Source organism: Marmota flaviventris, chromosome 12 (genome assembly GCF_047511675.1).
Source record: "Marmota flaviventris isolate mMarFla1 chromosome 12, mMarFla1.hap1, whole genome shotgun sequence".
Classification (NCBI taxonomy): domain Eukaryota; kingdom Metazoa; phylum Chordata; class Mammalia; order Rodentia; family Sciuridae; genus Marmota; species Marmota flaviventris.
The window spans coordinates 67,043,108-67,063,227 of NC_092509.1; the positions used below are offsets into that span (position 1 = coordinate 67,043,108).

A 20,120-nucleotide genomic window follows, 5' to 3' on the forward strand; every position below is an offset into this window, starting at 1 on the left:
AATTTTGTTTTAGAAAACAGTTATTTTTCATTAAAAATGTTACTTATATTATCACACAGGGATATACTACTACTATTTTAATATTTATAAATTTTTAGTTTTAATTTCCAGTATGGTAAATACTGCATAAATGGTAATCTACACAACGACTTTTTGTGGTCCTAAACAACTTTCCAAGAGCCTGATGGGGTTGCGAGAACAAATATGTGAGAATTTCTGGTCTAGAAGTAACAATGATGAATAAGAAAGTAATTTAACTCATCTTCAAGCCCCGTGAAATAACAGAGTAGGAAAAAACCAGCTACCATGGAGTAGAACTCAAGAAAGCAACATTCTCATAATGCAGCCACATTTCAGTTGGAGCAAACTAAAAAGATGCTCCCCTCTTTTCTAAAGCATCAAATTTCCCTCCCTCTTTACCATATCATTTCTTTCACACCAAGTAGTCCGCTTACTAGTGGGCCCTGGAAAAAAATGGTGAGGCAGCTCTAGCTAACAAACAGTACATGTTAGTTTTCATACTTAGGGTCAATACCTCCTAAAATTAAAAAAATATTACATGTGCAGGTGAAATGCAACAAAAACAAGAGTCTTCCTACCAATTTCACTTCCACTTCCCCCATCCTGAACACTCCACAGGATGATGCTGCTCTCTGAGGCAACAGCAACCATTTTGTCTTTGTCTCCATGTGGACCTCCAACTACTTTTGCATTTAGAGCCACTCGTTCAATAGTCCAGTCTAAATAGGGGCTTGTAAACACTTGTTGCCATCCTGAAGATTCTTTGATTCTGTAAAGAAACAACAGACACATAAGGAAGACACATAATGTTGGCAGTTAAGCAAATAGATGTACCAATGAATGTACGAAAAAAGAGAAAATAATCACAGCTACCTACCCATCTTTATATTTGTTAAATAAAAAATGTTTCTGAAGTACCAGACTATCATCCCTGATATATCTTATATTTACACATTTAGGGCATATAACCACTTTAAAAGATATTAGAATCTATATTTTACCAAAGAATAATTTAAGAAAGTCCTTCAAATCACTTTGAAAACTTTTTTTTTTAAGCTTGTTATATCTTTCACATTTTTTCCCACAAAAAAGAACTATTATCATTTTCTATGGGTAGAAATGGTCAACAAAAATCAAAATTTTAAAACTATTATCATTCCTTTGAGTTACTAATCAGGCTTTTTGTTTTATTACCATTACTAACTGAAATGACATTCACTGAAGCTATTTTTCTTTCTACTTCAGAAACAGTCTGTTCAAACAAACTAAGAAAAGAAAGCGTACCACATAATACCTCAGTAATTAAATGAACCAAGAATGAGGCTTTGAAAACCCTCACCTGCAGACTAATTCTTGAAGGTCTACTGTTGAAGGACTATGATTCCCCAGATGTAAACTAATGTGTTCTTTAACATTTAATTTCCCTGATAAACACCTGGCAATTTTAATATTTTTTCCCTGTCCAACCTGAATTTAGGTCTTTCCAATATATATATATATATGGGATTATATAGTAAGCCGCCACACATTTAGGGCCTAAAGTTAGTTGTGTGATTATGACAATGACTTGAATAATTAAATACCTATTTTTGAGCAACACTAAAAAATAATGCAAACAAAATTGCTATTTTCTCTTTGTCCTACTTAAACAGACTAAACAGAAGATGAAGGGGAAAAAAAGTCCCTTTACATGCCACCTGACATATTCTTTGGAAAAATTAAAAAGGGAGTTCTGGGGGCATACCTTAATGCTAGAGCACTCAGTATGCACAAGGCCCATAGGTTGAATCCTTAGCTAAAAAAACAATAAATAAAACTTAGATATTGATAAACAATGGTCACTGAAAGACCTAAATAAAAACATTTCAATTTTATTTTCCTTTAAATGTGTATACTAAAATAATACCATTATAATTCATAAAGGTACCTATTTAGCCTTCTTAATTTGAAGAATGATAGCTTTCCTTAAACTTAAAGCAATATTGAGAAGAATTTATCAAAATTTCCTAAGCATTTTAAAGTCTGTAATTACCATCTTCAGCCACCAGATGGGAATCATGCTAAGATAAACAACTGAAAATAATTATCTAATATTTTCTAAAAATTGATAAAACATTGAGGAATGAAATGTAGATGTAATTTGAGACTTTCAGAATGGGCACAAAGCAGGAATTGCTAGCACTTCAAGAACAAAAACAGCATGCTGTATTGTGATGTATGCTGGGTTCCTACTAAGGTCTGGTAAAGAGACACTGAATTGACTTAATGAGGTGAATAATGTGATTCTGTGAATATTAATTTAGGAATATAAATGATAAAATTATGCGTAATCTATCTTTTACAGATAACATATATCTATGTTATCTGTAACATTTTTCTCTATAACAAGGTATTACAAAATAAAGAGATGATAAGAAAGGGTAAAAGAATCAAGATAACACACTTAACAGTGACTAAAACAGCTACAGCATTTAACTCGGGAAGATATGTGAATCTACTTCTATTTTTAAACTAAAATTAAGTACAAAGAAAAAATACATTCACTGTATAATTCTGCATAACAGGATTTGAGATTTAAAATACACAAATAAGAAAGAATGAGTTCTGCTTGCACTATAACTCCTTACTGCTCTCTTAGGATTCAGGACATCTATACAAAGAATATGGTTAGTTCCCTCATTAAACACTCAGGAAATTCTGTTCTACAAGATTTTAAAACTTAACTGTAAATATAATTTACTTTAAATGGTATGGAAATAGACAAAGATGTAAGACTTTATAAGAATCCTTAAAAAATACACATACACATACACACCTAGAAGTGTATGTGTATGTGTAAACATAACATAAAATAAAGGGAGCTTTCAAATTCAGTGAAATGGTAATTTATGTAATAAATGATCAGAATTTAATTAACTACCCACTTGGAAGAAAAAAAATTCTTAACTCTCACAGCAAATACAAAAAAGTAAATTTAAATTCTTCATGGATTAAAGATTTAAAACGGGATATAAATGGCAAGAAGGGAGCAAACTTACACAACTACTCTTCATAACACAAGTAACACTGTCAAAGACTCAAAAAGAAAAAGGGATAAAAAAAATCTTAACCACCTAGAAAATTATTGAATCTATGGGAAGAACATATAGGTAGGTACTCACTATATTAGTCTTTAAAGTTTTTAACTTATTACATAGAAAAGATTGCACTCTTGTATAAGATTTCCTTCTTTTTAAATCTTATTGCCACTGTGTGGGATGATTTAACTATACATTAAGAAATTTAGTATGCCCTCAATTATTTCCCTTTCTCACTTTGTATGGGCACACTGCTGCAGCACTGACAGTGAAAGCAAAGAAAGATCCTGGTCAAAAGCAAAAAGAATGGAAAATGTAATAGCATCATTTTTCATATACTCATCACTTGTGTTAAATTTTGTGCAATACTGTGAATCTCCAGGAAGTAGCAACATTCAGCACTGCTGTGCAGTAACAAAAGCTATGTTAGCTGTTACACATCATCTCATAACTTTCTGGAATTTCTTATCAGTACATAATATTTAAGTGGCTGGCCAAAGGGGGGAAAAATAAAAGTCTTTTCACTTACATCCTTAAGATGGTTAAGTTCAAAATGAGTCCTAAAAAAACTTCAGCAAATTAGTCTTAATTCATATAAAAACTGTCTATAAATTATCCAAAATATTAGTTTTATACTATTCAATAATTTAATTTCAAAATCCACAAAACACTCTCAAAATGAAAAGTTTGCACCTAATCACTACTTACAATAAAAAAAAAAAAAAAGAACCTGAAATAACAGAAAGGGGCCCTAACCAAATGTGGCAAGCCTTTTCATAAACCGAGTATTTTTTAATATATCTGGGATTTTTTATTTGTGGGGGGGGCACAGTTTTACTGGGATTGAATTCAGGGGCACATGACCACTGAGCCACATCCCCAGCCCTATTTTGTAGTTTACTTAGAGACAGGGTCTCACTGAGTTGCTTGGCATCTCACTTTTGCTGAGGCTGGCTTTGAACTTCGGATCCTCCTGTCTCACAGCCTCCTAAGCAACTGGGATTACAGGCATGCACAACTGCACCCAGCTTATATCTGTGATTCTTTAAAACATATCTTATTATAAACTCTAGAGGACATTTGTAACTTTTTAAACTTTCTGTGCCTATTTTTTCTTAATCGAAGTCAATAGTGACAAAAATTTATAGATTCCTTAATTTTTCAGCAATTAAATTATATGGGATCATAATATAAACTAGTAAATTCCAACCAGTTTTTTGCTTCCATTCCATTTTCTATCATCAGCATTTCTCAATGCAGATAGTGATTAGTGATTTGAACTGAGTGTTGACCTTTCCCCATTTTGCCCATTTAAAAAAAAAAAAAAAAATCACTGGTCTACACTATTCTTCATCCTCTTTTAGTGTCTAAGAATCTAAAAATTAATAAAATAAAATTATTGCATAAATCTCTCACATTATAGATATTAAACCCAACTACTTCTGCCCACAACTGTCCTGTTTCACTACGTCACTCCCAACAACACAGTAATTATGACCAGTAGAGTCTTACTCTTCTATAGAGTATAAATGACTGAATCATTATAACCTACAGTGGCTACATTTTCTTAAGCTACAATTAATAATCATCATCTTATAACTGAATCATTAAAGTTAAAATATTATGTATATTGATAATTCTATCTAAAATTACTTAATGTAAGTTAAATGACTCAGAAGCTAGACAGAACCAAGAAATAATAACATCAAGACATCTCAGTTACATTACAGTTGATACAGCCTGGCAAATACAATAAGAAGACCATCAGCAATATTTACAAATTTGCTGTCAAAGTAAAAGCAAACTAGGCTGGAGGTATAGTTCAGTGGTATAGCGCTTGCCTAGCACATGTGAGGCACTGGGTTTAATCCTCAGCACCACATACAAATAAATAAAGGCATTGTGACCATCTACAACTAAAAATGTTAAAAAAAAAAAAAAAAGTAAAAGCAAACTAAATCTTAAAATGGATACAGTAGAAGTGGGTGAAATATCCATGAAAAAAAAAAATTATTTTTTTCAGATACCACCCCCAGCCCTTTTCATTAGCAATACTGGGGACATGCACATGCTAGGCAAGTATTCTACCATGTATATCCCCAGCTCTGCAGAGGAAAATTCTGATGGATAAAAGAAAGAGCTCCTAATCTAATAATATAAAATCATAAATATCAGAAACTACCATCTAAAATAAAATGCAAACCACTATTATTACGTAATACCTGTAACACACAGCAAAATGAGCATATGCAGCTACAATCCAGTTGTGATGGCCAGCTACTATTAGCACCTTTCGTGGATCCACAGGAAATCCTGTTGATTTTGGAAAAAGAAATATCTTATATTCTAAAATGAGTTGGCAAATTATGGCCCACAGTCCAATTCCAGTCTTCTGCCTGTTTCGATTAATAGCTTGGTTGGAACACAGTCACATGCCCTTGTTTATCTATCATCCATTGTGCCCTCATGCTACAATGTCAAAGTTGAATAGCCCTGACAAAGACAGTATAGCCCATAAAGCCTAAATTTTTAATTTACAATCTGGTTCTTAACAGCAAGTTTATCAATCCTTATTCTGAAGATTCACAGCAAACAGATCACATTACTTTTTAAATAAATGATTATGTTAAATGAGATTCTTTTTAATGATCTAAATGATAAATCTGGATTTAAAAAAGAGATAAGGCCAAAATTACATACTTAAAAATAATTACTCAAGTATTTTCAAGAACTGAAAATATATGCATTTTTCTTTTTCTATTTCTATAATCTTTTCTTACCCAGTCTAACAGTCTCTTCTCCAGTTCCAGAGAGAACAGGTTGAGTACCATTTCCCCGGGCTTCACCTTCTGCAGAATTTAGTCCATTCCGAGAATCAGCAGAAGATCTAGCTGTGTTGTTTATTTTACGACTAGGAATGCCTATAAAGGAAAAGCCATATTTATTTTATGGGTTAACCTTCCAAAAATTAAAAATACCATATTGTAAGAGAAAAACATTAAAATGTGAATCTCACTGTACCTAAAATAGATATTCTGAAACAGCAATTTATATGCTAATTACAATTTTTAAAAGAATATTAAAAAAAATTCACAGATTTTTGGTATTTGCCATATCATCTGAAATAGAGAAGATTACGATTTATCATTATGTTCTACTTTCACCTACCTCCAGATTACTAAATTAATGGTTCATTCATTCAGTCTTTCCACCAGTCTTTACATTTATGGTACTATGTGTCAGGTACTCTGTACTAATTTAACTTTGCTTTGGAACTGAACTTCCCCATATCATTTATTTGGCAGGGGAGGCGTTTTACAAAATGAAACCTTACTCACATAGGTAAAGGCTGAACTCTTCTAATTATCGAAAGTGGGACATAGGTAATACTGATGTACTTCTGAAAAGCTCCTTGGGTTCTACAATAAGAAGTCTGACAACCTGAGCAATGACTAAGGTGTTAGCAAACTATAGCCCAAGGGAAATAAAAAAAAAAAAACCTAAATAAAGTTGTAAAGGACATAGTAACATTCAATCCTTTATGTAGTATATGCAGCAGAGTCCAGTAGTTGCCATAGAAGTCTTCTGGCTCACAAAGCCTATCTGGCCCTTTACAGAAAAAGTTCACCAAAGTTTTCTCTATAACATGTAGTGTGACTTAGCATCTAAAAGAATTAATGTTCTAATTCTAGATTTATATAAAAGAAACTCAGTAATCAAAGAATAGTTTTTCCTATTTGTAACTATTTAATGACAAAAAGAATTTTTTAAAAGACAAATGAAAATAAAGCAGAAATACCTGGTGGGGGCAAGTAACCATGAAAAAGGACACTGCCACAAGATGAACGCTCCAATTCTTCACATAGGAGAAGCCTTCTTACTAAAAACATTTCAAAGCAAACTTGTCAAGAGTACATGCAAACAGAAAAACAGTACTCCATTTTTATTTTCTCTAGTTAAAGAGGATAAGGAAAGAAAAGGAAAATGTTTGAGTTAAATCAGAGTTAATAACCTCTTTTTAGTATGAATAGCCACAAAAACTAAGTGCTGAACTATTCTGTCAAAAATCAGGACCCAAATATAAAACAAATTTCATTTGGGCAAATTTAATGCACAAATAATAAACACAAAATACTCAAAAGACTACATACCTAATGGAGTGATTCCATAAAATTCTGCTTCATGCCTGAGAACATTAATACTTACTCCCCTATAAAGAAACAAATGAATGAAATAAATTCTTTAACATTGGTAACTTAGATTATACCTGAAGCAACAGGAGAAAGTACTGGGTTCTAAAAGTGAAAAAGCCATAAGGCTTTAAACTTACTTTTTTTCCTAATATTCTTTATTTTTAATATCCTTAATCATTTCAAAAAGTCTAAATAAAAAATAACTTCATGTGAACCAAAACATTTTGTTACCTACTATAAAAAAAATATTCAATGAATTGAGTAAGTAAAAGAGTTAGGGCTGTATTCTAATGCAAATGACTTATCAAGACGTATCAGACACAAAAACAAGAGAGAAAGTTATTCCTTATGGAATTGCTTGTAGCTTTTTAACATAATTATTTCCACACATATTTTAACCTTCCTCATTATATTGTAAGCTCCATACAAGCAATCTACTTCAACTTCTGTATACCTTGTACTACACTTAGCACAGTGCTGGCATAAATAATTTGTTGAGTGAACAAAACAAAATAAAAATAGGAAAAACATTAGCTTTAGCAAAGACAGTGTCATCCAGATAAAGACTGTTACAACACATTAATACAGTTAAGTAACAGGAAAACAAAAAGTTAAAAAAAAAAAAAAAAAGAATATAAGCCTCAGAGCTTACAATAATGATGATTCATTTTAGGTTTCTATTATGTGTCCTTACTTTATAAATACCACCTGGCCTTAATAAATATGAAACGGTGATATTAAACTGTTTTTATTTGTGAAATTAATTATGACATAAGAATGATTTAAATTTTCTGATTCCATTTCAAAACTATCTGTGTTGACAGGTGGCTCAGGGCACAAATGATAGTTCTTCAAGACTTTCATTCTCCTTAGGACAGGCAAACAAATACAATAATTATAAAACAGCATGATATGGGCAATGCAGATTTCAAGGAAGAGAATTAGAACATAATTATTTGAGGGTTGTTTGTTTTTAATCCCTTCCTTCCCATCTTCTTTTAGAGGGAACCATTGAGAATTTAAACTTGGTAAGGCTCTTTAACTGAAAAAAGATAGTAAGTTGTAAGAAAAGTTGCTGGTAAACATACACATTTAAATTAAATCTGCCTTTTATGGTTGATGTAACTATGGATTAGTCAGAAAATCATTGACTAGAAGTGAACTTGGGACTTTCTCAATCCAAATGCTATGAGTGAAAATAATCTTTCTCAAGAAGTAGTAATATACTTCTTACATCCCACCAATCACAGGCCAAAAAATAGATATAACAAGAAGGCCCAACAAACTTTTTTATTCATTTAATAAATATCTATTTTTATATATTACACATGCTACTTTAATGATAGGTATATGCCAAGAAATAAACTTAGACCAAAAAAGATCTCTGTCTTCAAGGAGTTTACCTTCTAGCGAATGAATATAAGCCAAAAACAAAACAATATTATAAAGAAGCAGCTAAAATGAACAACTAAATTTCTAAAAAAAAAAAAAAAAAAAAAAATTAAGGAATCCTTACTGAAAGCTTATTGGGAAAATATGAAAATAGTAAATGCAAATCATCACTCCCTGATAGGAAACTCAACTATAATTGAAGATGGCAATGTTAAAGATATAGTTCAAACAATCATTGATTTATCCACAAAGAAAATAATGTAATGAGCTCTTACCATGCTTCAATCACAGACTTAGGTCCTAGGAATATATAGCAAACTGTAGCTGCTCTTTTGGAATTTAAATCTAATAAAAGACAGACTAATAAAAATGAATGAAATATAACAAGTGCTATGACAATGACAGAATAGGAAACTATGAATACTTAAATTAGGTAGACACAGCAAAGATTATTAAAGTAGTCAGGTTTAGTCAAGACCAGGAAGAATTCAAATTTTATAAGAGAAATTACGCTGGGGCCAGACTATAGACAAAGATCATCAAGCCCTGAATCCTAAGCCATCAGTCCAATATAACATCGAGAGTTTTAAGCAGAGTAGCAACCTGATCAGAAGATAATTTTGGCAGCAATGTGGAAAATATAATGGAGGGATACAAGGCAGGTAAACTGCTCAAGAAGTTTTTGGAAATACATTAAAGGAAGAGATGATGCTGGCCTGTATCTATGAAAGTTTAAGCCTGAGGAAATCTTTAATCAAAAATCGTCTTGGCAAGGCTAGGGTTGTGGCTCAGTGGCAGAGCACTTGCCTAGCACGTGTGAGGCACTGGGTTCAATTCTCAGCATCACATAAAAAATAAATAAAATAAAGGTATTGTGTTCATCTATAACTAATAAAAATATTTTTTAAAATAGACTTGGCAAATACTGTATATTCTCATTCAAAAAGTTGATCACACAGGAGGAGAGATAGAAAAGAGGTCTTTAGAGGAAAGGAGTGAATTGGGGAGGACCAGTAAGAAGGTAGGTAATAGATATCCAATACTATAAGGATGGACTTAGGCCTTAGCCTAAGCAACTCCATTTTGAAACTCCATTTTGAAACCTGCAGTCTCACCAGGCACACCTATGGAGCCCTCCAATATGATCATCAGGCACAGCTTTTCTCCCCATCCTGACAAACTCAAGAGTAAAGTCTCTGTCATGCTGCCCTCACCCCGATAAGGAGGAAAGGCAAGAAAATCAGGGTGGGGACCACCAGACCAGATGCTTTAACCTCAGGGCAAATGACGCCACCAAGAAATCCAGTAGCACAATGGGGATTGAAAGGGTGGTCACAAGCCCCAAAATTTAGTATAAATGATGAAGCAAATGAACAGACAGCCCTCATGCCGGAGAGCCTGATGAGGACCTGGACTGATATCCCAATTATTCTCATCCTTTGCCTAATCCTCTGCATCTTCCTTACTGCTTTCAAACTCTACAGCCACATCTTGACCCTGGTGAGAACTGCAACTTCTCCCTATGACCCTCTCTTCAACGGGCTGTCAGCCCCACCCCAGGAGAAGCCTGCCTCAGTCCCTGACCTGAGCACCATGGTCTGAGTGAGTGTGCATCTGCTGGACTTAGAGCATAAGGCTTGAAACTTCAGATCTGGCACTTGAGCTTAGCATGCAGAGGGAATGTCATGAGCCTGTCATAATTAAGAGTGTTTGCAGTGTTTAGACTTAATCTAGAATTGTTTGCTGTGGATTGATTATGCTACTGTCATTTTCTTGATCAAGAATCTATAGATTGAAATTATATTGAGTGATGTGAGTTAATAAAGCATTGAAAGGGAAGAAGCACATAGACATTCTTATTTCTCCCCCTCTACTGCATAAGTCACACCTTTGCCCATCATGACAAAGACACAGAGGGAGCACGTAGTTCTAATGTTCTCTAGCATGACAGGGAAACTACAGTGTACAGAAATTAATCATATATTTCAAAATAGAATGGGTTAAAGGTCCCTAATACATAAAAATGATATGAGACAGAAATGCGAATTACCCTGATTTGATCATTACACATTGCATGTATCAAGCTATAGCCCTTAAATAAGTATAAATTTTATAGGTCAATTTAAAAAGTCAAAGGGGTAAACAACATTTTCTTTATAAAATGTATCAAAAATAGTTATCAGCAAGAATTTACTTTAAAAAGGATGCATTTCTTACCTTAAGTCTAGTTCTTTTGTCCGAAGAAAATTTAAAATGGGTGCAAAAGCTGCTGGATCTCTATCAATAAATATCTATAAATGAAGAATTTTTATTTTCAAATTAAAAATACTGTATTTTCGTGATTTCATTCTTAATGTTTTAAAAATCAAAATGCTGTTCTAACTATGAATTTGTGGTAATTTCTTTTTTCTCTCTAAAAAAACTATTAAATTGATGATATTTTAAAATGTAGGGAAAATATTAATTAACAAACCAGTTTTCTCATTTTTATTTATTGATATTTTGGGAAATAAAAAATTGTAGGTAATGGTAATCTGCAAATTCTTACCATTCTAATATCAAAATATTTGATATTTACATCTACTTACTTATTAAAGTTTTATTTATTAAAGAACTACTTCCTCTATTGCCTATGTAACCTCATATTCTACAATCTTTCTAATAATGAACATACAAATTGCTATATGGAGTATTTTCCTGTTTAGAAATACTCATGTATAAGACAAGAAATAAATAAAAACTAAGTCACTTTCATTTAGTGGTATTAAAAGATTAGCTTCCATAACTCTGAGTCACCAAATACTAAGGACCAAGCACATAAACAATAATTAATTAAATTTAGAAATATATATCAACATTATTTTACTCACAGCACCAGTTTCATCTCGAAGTGTTGAAATTCTTCCACTCAGTAAACTAGAAGCCATTAACAAGAAGCTAGAGTTAGTTTTTAAAATCTAAGTGTACACAAATGATCAAATGATCAAATTTCAAAGCCAATATAAACTCTTAATTTAAAAAGTTCTGTTTTTAGAATAAACATTTTTTATTTAAAAAATAACCTCTTAATTTAACTGACAAGGAAATTATTATTTTGGCAAATAATCAAACATACAGTAACAAAGAATTGTATAAATTACCTGGAAAAAAAAGAATCTGGAATCCACATTAGAGTTTGTCTTGAGGTACTAAATCTATAATCAAAAATTAACAGTTATGATAAGTGAGAAAATGATTTGAAATCTCAATATTAGTTAACTTACTTTAATGGGCTGGCTAATTATTTACATGCTGTTGCATAATTATAGCTACATCAATTATATTTATCACATATCATATTTTCAAATTGTACTACTTTCAATTCAGTTAAGATTATTCAAGTTCTCAAAAAAGTCAAACAATTTTCAACCATATAATGCTTCCTAGAACATTATTTTCCAGCATGTCAATGTGCCAAAGAATCAATTATGCTGTCGTGCCCAATTTCCATTTCTCAGCATAATATTTTCTTCAGATCCCATTTCATTTCTCCAAACTTTTTGTTTTCTTCCTCCAGTACTTCTTAAAATTCCTAAACAATTTATGTTCGCTATCATTTTAACATCTTTATGTTGACAAGATCATGCCCTTTATGTCCAATAACCCAAATCCACCTTTTCTTGACACCACTGAGGTTACTGTCTCTGTAATGACTTCTGCAAATATTCTAACTTATATTACCTCTTTTTGAGATCATCATAATGTAAGTGTAAATTATGCATTCAACACTTACTTTGTTATTTATGTAATAATCATATGCTACTATTTATAGACGATGCATTCATTCATTTAAAAAATTAGCAGACGGTTAGGGTTGTGGCTCAGCCGTAGAGTGCGCTTGCCTCGTACTATGAGACACTGGGTTCAATCCTCAGCACCACATAAAAATAAATAAATAAATAAAGATATTGTGTCCATCTACAACTTAAAAAAAAATTAGCAGAGATATCACTTTTTGAAATTAACTGTCATTTGATCAAGTCTGCTTATTACCATCAGTTTGTAAGAAGATCTTAACCAAAGTCTTGGACCATAAATCAAAAAGTATGTAAGCCAACATGACAAAGAAAGGAATACAGTGAGTATCCAGTCCAGTTTTTGTCTGAATATTTTCACTTTTAAGTCATCACAAGTTAGCTCACACAGAATAGCACCTTGGAGACCTCTACTTTCACTCTACATTCACTTTCTGGAATTATATGAAATCTCTAAATTTATGTTTATCTTTCAGACTTAAACTAAATAAGGTGATTGGATAGTAGCACTGGTTGCCATATGATATCAACAGGCAACTCACCTAAATCAGCAACTTGGAATAACCAGATAAGTAGACACTATTTACTCTTTGCTCATCCTATCAAACCTTAGAATTCATTCCATTTCTCATTCCCCTTTTCCAAGTGGCAGAGCAAACAGCAGTGGAATGAAGGCCAGATTGAAAACAGTAGCAATCACCAAGACTTATACAGAATCCACTCATCTCTAAATTTGGCAAGTCCACCTCCACCTGAGGCAACAATGACTTGTATTTTATATCACTTGATGAATGGACACATTTATCTTTCAAACTTATCTTCAGAAATTCATTTAATATAGAATAGTATACATTTTTAATAAAGGGGGGCGGGTAGAGAACAACCTGTAACTCCATAAGGCTTGGCAAGCTAGCACATAATCAATAAATATTTGTTGAAATTTGAGTTGTGCTAACCAAAACCACACACTATATCCAGTTACATATTTTATACAAAACTGAGACAGTGATTCGGTTCTACAATCTGTGGGCCTTTTATGGTTGCAACAAAGCATTTCCAAAGTGTTGACAAACAGATGTCACTAAACTGCCCACTTGACAAAACATTTAGCACCATCAATCTTAGTGTCAGGAACAACATAGTACATATACTGTTCAATAAAAAAAGCTTTATGCTCAACCTCAGTGATTTTCTATTATTATCAAAACATGCTTTTCAATCACAAAAAAATTATCTCCTCTTCCTCCCACCCACAAGCTTACACCTGTGTGGAAAAGGATTTTCTCACTGACTAAAGGAAACACAGTGACATAATTCATTAGTAAAATACTTTAGAGAACAGAGAGAGGTTAACTACCAACTATTTCAAGAGTGTTTTTAAGTAGTTACTATAACCATTAATCTGATTATTAATTATTTATTCAAGAATGCAACATGGCAAAGTATTTTTCTTCTTAGCAAACTCAAATGAAAAGTAGATTATCATTAGTTACAGGAAACTGATTCAGTCAACTAAATAAAAGCAAATCAGTCAATGGTAAACTGAAGGATCAAAGGATCCACAGTAAAAAAGATTCACTGTTTTGGAAGCCATCAAATTAATTCCAAATAAGGATAATTTTTAACTTCTGATCTTGCATATTCACTGCTTACTCAGCAAACTTTTCAAATAATTCAAATTTAAATGTGACTTAGGAAATTACACAAATCTGCTTAATTTTAATTAATTTTAATTTTAGTCAGTACTTTAGGATGAATTTAGTAGTCTGGAATTTTGGAAAGGGATTGGACCCTCACCACTACCAATTTTTTCCCCACAAGAGAAAATGAAAACATCAGCAAAAAACAACAAAACAAAAAAAAAGCCCCCAAACAGGTTCCAAATATAAATTATAAAAACCAAAACATTTAAAATTACATATACTAAGCATATTTCTTGCAATATACATGAAAGCCTTTTCTGTTTTTTATTTCATAGTGTGCAAAGGAAAGGGTCGTGAGTAATCTGGTCTCAGCAAAAGGATGACTAAAGAGACTGGCAAATTCACAATTATACTCCTTTCTTCTTGCCTACTTCTAAATTAGCTTGAAAGAAATATAATTAAATTACTTTCTTCAACAGACTATTGATGTCACTCATCTTCGCATTTCATATTTTTTAATATTTCTTTTTATTTTAATTTGTTATATACAACAGCAGAATGCATTACAATTCATATTACACATATAGAGCACAATTTTTCATATCTCTGGTTGAACACAAAGTAGAGTCACACCATTCCATACTTGTACACAGGGTAATAATGTCCATCTCATTCCACTGTCTCTTTTACCCCCATTACTCCCTCTCTTCCCCTCCCTCCCCTTTCCCCTTCGCCCAATCTAGAGTTCTTCTAACTTCCTATGCCCGCCTCCCAACCATGTTATAAATCCTTATTCTTAAATCAGAGAAAACATTTGGCATTTGGTTTTTTGGGATTGGCTAACTTCATTTAGCATTATATTCTCCAACTCCATCCATTTACCTGCAAATGCAAAATGGAATATTATTCAGCATTAAAAGTGAATAAAATTATGCATTTCATGTTTATTTTATTTATTTGTTTATTTTAATGTGGTACTGAAGATAGAACCCAGTGCCTCACGAATGCTAGGCAAGCACTTTGCAGCTGAGCTACAGCCCCAAACCAGCATTTCATGTTTATTACTTCAATTTCTATATCAATTCTATAAGATCCGTACCATTAATGTCATTTTTAATTTTAGAAAACTTAAAAAGTAATTTGCCCACAGTTTATAAATATAAAGCCTAAGAAATGATACCATGTACCTGACTCCCAGAGTGCCCACTGGCTGTCCTGGCCCTCATGAGACCTAAAATTATACTCATTCATAACAAAATTCATCACAAATTGAGTAATATTGGCTTTCTTTCATTTCACTATTATTTTCTGTAAATAGTAAACATTTACAATTCTAAATGAAACCTCATCTTCCTTAATTTCTGAATCACCCACGAGTTACAAAAATTGATCATTTCTATAATATCTCTGAGTATGTCTATTTTCACATCTCTCGTCTCAGGAAAGAGATCTTACCTATAGCAGGTGCTTCTCTGCTTCTAATAAACTCGCCTTTTGAGTTTTACTGCATGATTTCAGAGCTTCAGTTCTATGTCACAGGTGGTTCTCCAATGAACAATTGCTCAGGAATTTTCTAACAGTGACTTAAGTAATTTTGTGTTAATCTGTGTTTTGTACAAGTATAATGGTTTCTATATCTCTTCTAACTCTGAAATGCTGCAATATGAATCAAAGCAGATCTAGCAAATATTCTTAGAACACTTGGTATCACACATTCTGTTTTCTATAGTCCATATCATTACTTATTTTATGAAGCATTTTATCCTAACAATTCTTGTTTTAAATTTTTTACTTTTATTTTTCATTCCTACCTGACAACTTTAACTGTCTTCTAAATTGCTTAATCCAGTAATAACTTATTATCTCATCTTGTATTCCTAATTATCTATTAGAAAAATTTAGAATGTGATAAAATCAAGATCTATAATTAATGTAAACAAAAAGTAAAATGTTATAGTAACAATTTAAATTTTTAATTGGATTTCTGTATTCTTTTCTGAACATTTATTTTTTATTTGCTTTTTAGTTATCCATGACAAGAGGCTATTTTTACATATTTATACAAATATGGAGTATATCTTATTCTAATTAGGATCCCAATCTTGTAGCTGTACACAATGTTAAGATTCACTGTGGTGTACATGAATATACATGTACACAGAAAAGTGATGTCAGATTAATTGATTTCTGCATTCTTGAAGGAGAATTCACTCATTAGGCCGTCCACTTTAATATACAGTAAATAATAATTTTTGTTATAATACTATAATTCCTTTTGAGAGCCTTAAAACAAATACTACCCACAATTCACAGCAATTACAAACCAGTGTAGGGATTTTAATTGATTATAATGCTACTCGTCTTAACACATACCGAAGGCCTACTCTTGACAGAGGTTCCAGTATTGCATCCATAGTTACCTTCAATATTTTCATGATTTTAGAGAAATTTCTGCTTGTTACAGTAGGAGATATACATTTTCTCCATACAACTGGTATCTCTATAACAACAATAATGTTGTAACTTCTTACTCTTATTAAAGCTTTGGAGGAAGAGAAAAAAAGAAATAAGAATAAAGTATTATTGTATTTTGTGCTGAACTTTATAGCACTCTCAAAAAGCTCTTAAATGTTAAGGATTAAAACACTACCCATGTTTTATTACTGTGGTTCACATTTATCGGTTTATATTTTTAAAAAAAATTGTCTTAGATGTTGAAAACCTGCCATATTTCAAGCAAAGTAAAATACACTATAATCCACAGTACTTCACTGTTTATACCTGAAACTCAACTACCCCTTCTTTCAAACAGAGCTGGCAAACTCCCTTTTCTGAGCAGAGTGAGTGACTCACAAGTCATGGCAAATTCACAAAAACTGGTTCTTCCCTCCAACAAGCTTAATAAAAGGCAGAGAAAGGGAGTGGAAGGCCAGAGAGGCACAGAAGAGCTTTCAATCTATTTTCTCAGTGCCAACATCCAAAGGTTCCTAGAACCAACTGTTCCAGCAGCCTTCTCTGGACACAGTTGAATAGAGCCTTCAAACCCATGCACCCAGAAAGTCTGAAAACAACTATGTACTGAAAACCTACTGCACATCTTGCACCGAAAGTCTTCTAATTACAAACAGCCCTTAATTGCGCATGGAAAAGAACGCTGTACTTTTCTTGACACGGCTAACTCAACCCCATGTTAATCCCAGAGAGACAGAGAAGGGAGGTGGGGGGGTGTTCATCTGCAACCGTCCAACCACAAGGTCAGGCTTCCACAAATTAAATTCCTCAAATACACTCCGAGCTGAGGTAAGGCAGGCTATACAATGTCCCTCTTAGTTTGATACCTTAGAAAAAGAGAGAAACAAAGGCTGGCATTCTAAGAAGGCATAGACAGGGCCACATGGCTCTGGCTCTGGGTGATTGCAGGAGGCCCTTCTGCCCCTCCCTGCCAGGTGCAAGACTTCAGCAGCTCCAGATCCGCCCACAGTTCTTCTCACCTGCAGGACCCTGGCGACCCCCACCCGGCTCGGCTCTCCCTCACCCGGGGACCCTGGTTTCCCCGCTGGAGGCTGCCCGAGGCATCGCGATTCCCAGCCCCCTCCCCGGCGACTCACCTGGTCCCCCCCACGTTCAGCTGGACGATCTCGCCGCTGCCAGCCGCCGCCGCGGCAAAGCTGCCGCAGTGTCCTCCGGCCATCTCCGGCAGCTCCCGGAGCACTCGCCGCCCCCCCTCTCCGGCCGGGACCGCGGGGCCCGGAGCTGAAGCCCGAGGCGGCGGCGGCGGCGGCGGCGGCTGCAGGGCCAGCGGGGCGGCCGGAGGGCGAGAGGAGCGCGGAGTCTCCCCCACCTTCCCAGTGGCCGGGCGGGGCTCGCTCGCGTCCGCCTCCTCCCCTCCGTTCGTGCGGCGCGCGAAGGTAGCCCGGCCTCCGCCTCTCGCGGCCTTCAGGCCGCCGGGCCGGCCTCGGCCTCTCCTCAATGCCGGGCCGCCACCGCTGCCGCCGCCACCTCCACGGCTGCCGCCGCAGCCTCTGCCTCCCTGGGAGGAGGGGTCACCGCTCGGGACAAAATACCGCAGCGCTCACCCTTCGCCCGCGGCTGTTGCGGAGAAAGGGGGAGGAGGAAGGAAAGGCTGGGGAGGAGCTTCCCAACCCCACGGAGCTGGCGCAAAGGGAGGGTAAGGGATCGTGCTCCTGGCCCGCCGCCTTCCTAGACTGAATTCCTTCGCTGCCCTCCTCCCTGCGCAATCCTAGCCACTTTCCTTGACCTCAAGGATTTCCCAGCACAGCAGAGTGAGGGCAAATCTGGGAAGTCTGTCTTAAGCATCTTTAGTGTCTACATTGTCCACACGGATTTGGGAAAGGAAAAATTTCCTACGGTAGAAGTTGATGCCTAAATACAAACGTACAAATGCAGTGAAAATTTCAAGTATTTAGCGCCTGATAGCGTTTTACCTATAAAAAGTCTTACCCTCTTCAATTTCATCCCTACCTTCCAAGCAATTTTGTTTTGTTAAGCAGAGAGGGAAACAAAAAGACAAACATAAAAAGGCTGCATAATGTCCAGCAACATATTTCTGAACCATAGTAAGCACTCAACTAATGTAAGATGCACACAATTTTGTTAATTTATTTTTGCTTTCAGCAGTATAGATTGGAACCCAAAACCATAGTGACTACTAAAATATATATTTTAAAAGCATACTATTACAATACCTGATGCATACTAGCCAAAAAAAAGGGGGGGCTAACAAAAGCAGGATATTATGTTTCAAGGGTTGTTATGGTGGTAAGTTCTGAACACAAATTGTGTTTTATTATAGTTTACCATAATAATTCAAACTGACAATTATAAGATGCTTTTATTCCCATCATCATTATAATCATTTTTTAAAAATTGCTGGCAAATGTACTAGTGATATGACATAGTTTAGCCAGATTTGACTTAAAAGAGGCTAACAATAATTACAGATGTAAGATAAATATTGTTTACACCAGCTAATGATGATAAATTAATAATAATAATAGTAGTAGCTAATTTGTGCTTATTAAGGGTTTACTATATGCTGGTGGTTTAGATATCTTCAGTTATATTTGTCTTCACAATTATTGTCAATGTTTTAGAAATAGAAAACTGGGGTTTAAAATGTTTAGAAAACCCATCCTTAAGCATTTAATTGCACCTCATACACTTTCACTTTATATTGGGAAGATAAGTAACAGTTCAGATAAAAGTAGGAACAAACTAAGAATCCTTTGTATTTTAAACAGTGTTGGCTCTATTTGCTCTAATCCCTAATATCTAGTTCTATCAGGATCTGAAACTGCTTTCAAATTTGCAGGATAGAATGAGGTGGTAAAAATGTCATTTACTTTTCCCTAGGCCCATATACTGGGAAAATGTCAAGGAACACCTACTAGCAACTTTTTACCTTTAATGAATTCAAGAGGCAACTTGGAGTTAGCATAAGGCCTTATTTAAAAAAAAAATTATGTGTAAGAAGCCTTTTTATCTTTCCTGAAATAAATAAATGAAACCATATTCATCTCATTGTACAAGAATTATTAGCTATTATTAACAGGATGTTTCATCTAAAGAAGAAAGTTTTCTCTATTTCAAAAAACAAATGATCATTACTCTGGATATGTCCAGATCAATGCAGAAGTTTCTGAAGGGATTTCTTACGCATAAAACTTAAAGTTGGGGTATGACTTAGTGTTTAAGAATAAATTAAAATGCCATCAGAATACCTACCAGACATTTGATTAAAAATAATTAAAAAATCAATTAAGAAACAAGAAAAATATGGAAAGAAAATCAACAGGCAAGTAGTATATTAATAATGAATAAAAATACTAAAATGTGTATTAAAACAACAAAATATAATATTCACTCATGAGGTTCATAAAAATAAAGAGATTTGGTAAAATCCAAGGTTGAAAATACAAAATGGTAAGACTTGTACGTTGGAATTTGAACAAGTTGAAAGTTTTTGAAGTGTACTAGAGA

At 34.1% G+C, this 20,120-nt stretch overlaps 1 protein-coding gene across 2 annotated transcripts in view; it reads right to left on the reverse strand.

The window, feature by feature from the left end:
* Positions 1–18,153, reverse strand: part of Kctd3 (potassium channel tetramerization domain containing 3) — a 51,100-nt gene extending 32,947 nt beyond the window's left edge. For both annotated transcript variants that reach the window (XM_027934751.3, XM_027934750.3), the window contains exons 1-9: positions 17,729–18,153; positions 11,824–11,877; positions 11,554–11,599; positions 10,901–10,974; positions 7,250–7,308; positions 6,898–6,978; positions 5,879–6,019; positions 5,321–5,411; positions 600–790 (exon numbers count right to left, since the gene is read on the reverse strand). In XM_027934751.3, coding sequence (XP_027790552.1) covers positions 600–790; positions 5,321–5,411; positions 5,879–6,019; positions 6,898–6,978; positions 7,250–7,308; positions 10,901–10,974; positions 11,554–11,599; positions 11,824–11,877; positions 17,729–17,811 — 820 coding nt within the window. In that variant the 5' untranslated portion in view covers positions 17,812–18,153. The remainder of the gene's footprint in view (positions 1–599; positions 791–5,320; positions 5,412–5,878; positions 6,020–6,897; positions 6,979–7,249; positions 7,309–10,900; positions 10,975–11,553; positions 11,600–11,823; positions 11,878–17,728) is intronic.
* Between the last annotated feature and the right edge of the window lie 1,967 nt (positions 18,154–20,120).